This window comes from Aedes albopictus, chromosome 3 (genome assembly GCF_035046485.1).
Source record: "Aedes albopictus strain Foshan chromosome 3, AalbF5, whole genome shotgun sequence".
Classification (NCBI taxonomy): domain Eukaryota; kingdom Metazoa; phylum Arthropoda; class Insecta; order Diptera; family Culicidae; genus Aedes; species Aedes albopictus.
The window spans coordinates 125,180,775-125,186,774 of record NC_085138.1 but is presented as its reverse complement, the minus strand read 5'-3'; the positions used below and the strand labels follow the sequence as shown (position 1 = coordinate 125,186,774).

The window sequence follows — 6,000 nt, the reverse complement described above, 5'->3', positions numbered from 1 at the left end:
GATGCGCATGCTGCGGGAAATAATAAATATCTTCCTTGCCAATGCCATCTGCAGACATGCTGCTCGCCATAGAACTTTATCAGGACCCTGCTTTGAGCTTGGGGCGACACAAAGTTTTCCCAAGCCGAAATATCCCAAAAAATATAAAAAAAAACCGCAAAAGCTTTACCGTCTTTTCGGGATATTTCGACTTTATTTTGGTTGTGAAACCTTGTGTCGTAAAATGATTCATAATCGCAAAATTCAGTCTCTCGTTCAGTCTGTTGTCTGTGTAAGGCATTGTAATGTCGTTTTTCTTTTTTATACTGATAAAGTCTCTTTAATAAAGACAAATCAGGCCAAACATGTCTAAAGGTCCTATCTGCAGAAGAGAGCCTCTCTTTGATTTCCCTCTCTTTCGTTAATATCTCAGCTGTTTATTTGTATTATGATTGTCTCCTTGCATTGAACAATGGTCAAAACAAGCGTCTTTTGATTTGTCCAGCAAAAGTAGTTGAAAAGTGTACCATTACATTGCAATAATTGAAAGAGAAAGTGAACAAAGAGAGCCTCTCAAATGCAGATAGGACCTATTGAAATGTTTGGCCTGAAATCAATCAATCAATCACAGTTTCAACCCCAACCCGACTTCGGTTTCGCTTGTACTAAAGTTTGAGTTTGTTTGACGTTTGTTTGTTTACACATTTTCCGCCAATCCAGTTCCAACCCAGGTTCAAAAAGAAAAACGGCATAAATGTTGTAAGTTGTTGTTAAGTCCTAATCCCGAATTGCACTGCATATGGAAACAATTCGTTGAAATATTTCAATAGATTTTAATGATTTTTTGGTGAGTCAAACCCACCGTGTGGTTCCTTTGCGATTAACGAGCCTGGATAAAATTGGAACAGTCGATTTAATGTCATCGCCATAGTTCCAATCGTGCAGAAGACCTGTCAAAACGACCAGGATTCGCCACTTTGGTATACTCGAGACACGACGATGACGATGATGTTTTGCTGTTTTGTCAACAAAACTTCCGCACACGGAGTCAAAACAATCCGGGATTTTACCGATTATAGAAAGTGAAATTGGAGAAAGTTTTAGAACTTTTGACTGTTAATAACTGAAAATTCCGTTGTATATCGTGTTAGTGCTAGTTACAACAGTTTGCAAAGTGATCATATCGTTATCTAATTAACAGCCCCACAGGCATCGGTAAGTCGGAACATTTTTGGAATCCCTGATTTTGCTCGCTGTTTACATGACGTTTGCGTGAAGAAGTGGAAAAAGTTGATTCAAGTCTAGTGTTTTGATTTTGTGAATCGATTATGTGCTTCTAGATTTTATTGCGTATTAAATAGTAGCTATTCTACTTAACAACTGAACGATTTAGTTGTAAAATTATCTAAACTCATCGTAAGAAAGCAATGTTCCCGTTGAAGGTGCTGAATACGAGAGGTGTATTATTCGGACGATTGATTCTACCAAGAAGCCTTGCCCGGATTCACTCGGTGGCATCACAGAAATCGCCACAATCATTCAAGCCGGTTGTGCATGCATCGTTTGTGATGGGATCCAACGCGAGCCGCTCCTCTAATCTGCATACATCTGCACCTGGCAGACAAGGTGGGCATTGTGTTTCGCTATAACAGGTGTAGGTATTTGTAGATAGTTCAATTCCACGCTTCATTGCACCATTGTCCATCAATTCAATGCGTGGTGGACATTTAAATCGATAAAAAGTTTGACTCTGACCGGCTGGGATTGGGTTTGTATGGTGTTACATAATGTAGATTTTATTTCATTGGTTTCATTACTCTCTTGGTGGTTTGGATTATTCATCATTCATGAAAGCATCGGCCAACTTCTGAAATTTGCTAAGATGTACCACTGAGTAGTATTTAGGTGCACCATTATTCGTATGCTGATTTGCTGTTACTTGCATAGTTTTCCATAATTTTTGAATGTATTTAGCTACTTATTTTGCGCGGTAATTTGTGACTGAGAAGTTGGGACTAGGTCAAACTCGAAATGTACAAAATTGGGCTGTCCATAAACCACGTGGTCGTTTTTTGGGAGATTCCGAGCACCACATAGCCCCCCCCCCGCGTGGTCTTTCGTTCATTCATAAAAAAAAAATTATGGACCGTGGTCACGCCCAGCAACAGCCCGACTTTCGAATAGGGAGCCATCAGTGTAACATACGATGCCGTTTGAAATACTTTCGTTGATTGAGGGCGGGCTCTTCGACCCCATCTATTGGGAGTATTCTGTCAATCGAGGGCTTGATTTTGCAGTTGTTCGTGAGAACTTTCTTCTGGAAGGAGATTCTTTTCCCTTGACGCGGGTTTCGCGCAAGTGTCTCTGCTTGCGGGTCCGCACAACCCTTTTTGGCCCTTCATACAGGAGAATGACTGACCACTAACATCAGCACAATTTTGATCAAATCGCTTTTCAGATTATTCCAGTGCTATAGGCAGCTGCCTTGCTACAATAGATGGTAGAACAATATCATCATCATCATCAGAACCCTGGGAGAGATTGCTGAGATGGGTTCTCTCAGAATCTTTAGAGGAATTCTTACAGAATCCTGAGGGATTTCTTCAGATTCCGGAGATGGTTCCTCCCTGAATCCTGTGACGGATTGCCTCAGAATCCAGAGAGAAGTTTTTCCTTGGGATTCTCCCAGAATGCTTCGACGAATATCCCCGGTATCCCCAGAATCCTGAGAAAAATTCTTCTGTAGTATTGAAAGACATCCCATTAGAATCCTCAAAGCGATTGCCCCGGAAACCTGAGAGGGATCCTCCACATTACACTAGTTTACAAAATAAAACGAAAGTCGTGAACTTCTGTCAACGACCAAATTTTTTTAAGCACAATTTAGCGCTGATTTCGAAACCGTGCTTTAAAAAAATTAAAGTAGAGCAGTTTTTGAGTATTAGCTCAATATGAAGTTTTACAACTTTTCAAAATATGGAATTTTATAAAATTCAAACATCTTGCGTTTTGTTCAACCAATTTTAAATATTTTTTCATAAATTAAAAGCTGAATATAATACCATTCGATCATCTCAATGCAGGCTTTGCGTCAGATCGATAAAACTCAAGATATTGACGAATTTTAGGGACAATCTCCTTAAATGTTAGCAAAATTTCCAAAAATATTTGAAGAAATGTATTTTTTCAATAAGAAAAAAACAATTTAAAAATTCTTTCTCAACGTTCATTTGACATAAGGCGAGTTACAGTAAAAAAAATCAGCTAAATCGGAGCATTCATTACCGAGAACGAAATGTGTGAAGTGAGCGACTTTGCTTAAAAATAGAACAAAAATCGATTTCAAATTATCAAGCTTGGAAAATCGAAAAAAATTCCGCTCTACTGTATTTTTTTTTCCTTCGCGTTTGCGAACTCAGGGCAACGATCATCAGCTTACCGAGTTCAAAAATGCTGTAAACTAGTGTTATTAAGAGAAATTCATCTAGAATCCTGAGAGGGGTTCTCAAAAACTAGTTTTCGGAATCCAGAGGTGGACTAACCTAGAATCCTGAGAAGAATGCGCTGGAACTCTGAAAAAGACTCTCTAGAGTCTAGTTCATAAGGAGGATTCCTTTAGAATCCTGAGAAAGATTCAATCAGATTCCTTGGAGGGATTGCCCCCCAAGTAACAAAATTAATTTTATAATGCTTTTGAAGTATTCTTCAACACCTGTTCTTTAAAACCATGCATAAACCAAATTAATCTGTAAAACGACATCAACTCATTCAACCATAACCCCGCCATAAGATCAAAGCGGCCCATCCTAAGATGCTCTTGGAGAGTTGTTTTTAAATTTCTCTTAAAACTTGTTGTACTTCCCAAGTTATTCTCAAGGCGAATTGCTCTCTCCTTGTAGAATTTCTTCAAGTGCACGATAAAACGATAATAAGTTTGTTATTGTTGTTGCTGATGCAGCTTCTATGTCGACAGAAAAGTTTGGAGAATTATGGTAAGTGGGGGCAGGATGGGTCACCTAAGAAATGGATCCCTATAACATTCTGAATATAAATAGCATTTCTCTGTTTTCTATCACGACTTCCAGATACACTAGTCAGCTATGATATAAGGGTATAGAAAGGTCATACAGTTTGAAAACTGCTTCTTGACAAACAATTGTCAAAACATGACCCATCTTGCCCCACCTCATTTCTACGGGGGCAAGATGGGTCAGCTATCAGAAATTCGATTTTTCTCCAATTAAAAATACTAGATCTTCTATTTTTTCTCTATACATCTAAGCTTCGCAAACGTACAGATTACATGAAAGAAGTGTTGAAACATATCGGTAGATTATTCTCAGAAATAGAATATTTTTATTCAGGTAGCCATAAAAAACTTTGAAAACTTATATTTTTTGTAGAAAAATATTAAAAATATGTTCACACATTTTCAGCGCTCTAGTCGCTTCGATAATGTAGGTCACATAATAGCCTTTCTATGAAAAATAAAACATTTTTAAAAACTATGCAAACATACCGAACAATTAGGGTGACCCATCTTGCCCCGTCTACACATTACAAGTAGTTATATGGAATGTATAGCATACACTGAAATAAATTTTATAGTAATTTGAACCATTCAACTATGTTTAATTTTACCATATCCAAGAATAGTAATGGTAACCATGATTTTTATGGTAATAATGATGTTTTTGCTCAAACTCACTATGATCTGACAGATAACAGCATAGTAATTGGAACTATCAAGCGTGGTACACACAATCACATTTTCCGTACTTGTTAGAACCATCTCCGTGTTTACTTGTTACTATTTACATGGTTAGTTTGAATATACACAATTGTACTTTCAGTTTTCTTGTCAGTTCTTGTCAAAAATTCGCCCAAGTTCAAAACACAAATTCTGAAAAAGAAGTATCTGAGGAACTTTGCGGCTGCTAGTGAAATCGGCGAAACGTTTTCATGGTGCATCATGGTGAGTATATCTTTCATCGATCTCCGGCGAGAAAACCGGCAAAGTTTAATTATAATCATATTTGAAACTACTTTTAATTCCAGCTAGCGCGCGGCTCACCCAGAGGACTGCGAAAGACCATTCATTGGAGGCAGCGCTTCGTAGGCGCTTATCATGTTTGTTTGCTACTCCGCACCGGGCGCACCGGGCGGGTCCGGAACTTCTTATTTCGAAGATACGGTGAGGATTTCATTTTCGGGGCAGCAGATGACATCAGAATATCGCATCACGGCTCGCATCACGGAATGAATACGGAGAACCTACCAGCAAGAACCTTAGACTCTTGCTTAGACTCGATTATATAGATCTGGCAGTTGCCTGTGTGCAAAATCATTAATATTGTTCACAAGATTTATTATACTTATATTGTTTATATTGAATAAATTTAATGAAATATTTATTTTTCAATATTTATTTTAAATATAAACAAAATAGGAGACACTACCCCATTACCATTGAACCACATGCATAGTAATCAGAACCATGTAGCAATGGTTACATTTACCATGTTGTTTGTCATGCACATAGTAAGAGTTACCCTCGAAATAATGTTTAAGAATACTATGAAATGTAAACATTAATCAGTATAGTAAATTTAACCCTCCACCTAGTGGAATCAAGAAAAAAATATGGTCTACGAAAATCAAGTAGTAAAGGTGTTTTATTTTAACCCTATGAAATGGTGCCGGTTACTATGTTCATTTTTTCAGTGTAAGGAGTATAACGAAAAAATATTTTATTTTTTTTTTCTGCGTAAGAAACGTAAAGAATTTTAAAAACAATATATCACTTTTTTGTGTATCCACGTCGTTCATCTGGGAAAATTATAGAAAGATTTAAAAAATAAATAGTACGGTTGATGGGGTCAGTACCCCATCTTGCCCCCTGACCCATCTTGCCCCCACATACCATATATTAAATAAAAAACACGATGAAAATGACACATTATTGTAATCGGGATTGATTTATTACACAAATCGTTTTAAATTTCTTTCAACTTATGCCAG

The 6,000-nt window shown here is 37.4% G+C and overlaps 1 protein-coding gene across 5 annotated transcripts in view; it reads left to right on the top strand.

Moving 5' to 3' along the window:
• Positions 1–912: 912 nt before the first annotated feature.
• LOC109405035 (methionine-R-sulfoxide reductase B1) overlaps positions 913–6,000 on the top strand; it is a 39,457-nt gene continuing 34,369 nt past the window's right edge. The window contains exons 1-4 of one of the 5 annotated variants that reach the window (XM_062859416.1): positions 913–1,194; positions 1,320–1,605; positions 4,833–4,954; positions 5,038–5,401. In XM_062859416.1, coding sequence (XP_062715400.1) covers positions 1,407–1,605; positions 4,833–4,954; positions 5,038–5,298 — 582 coding nt within the window. In that variant the 5' untranslated portion in view covers positions 913–1,194; positions 1,320–1,406 and the 3' untranslated portion in view covers positions 5,299–5,401. Of the gene's footprint in view, positions 1,195–1,319; positions 1,606–4,832; positions 4,955–5,037; positions 5,402–6,000 lie in introns of those variants that run through there. The other 4 variants (XM_029878133.2, XM_029878142.2, XM_029878136.2 and 1 more) reach the window with 4 other exon arrangements.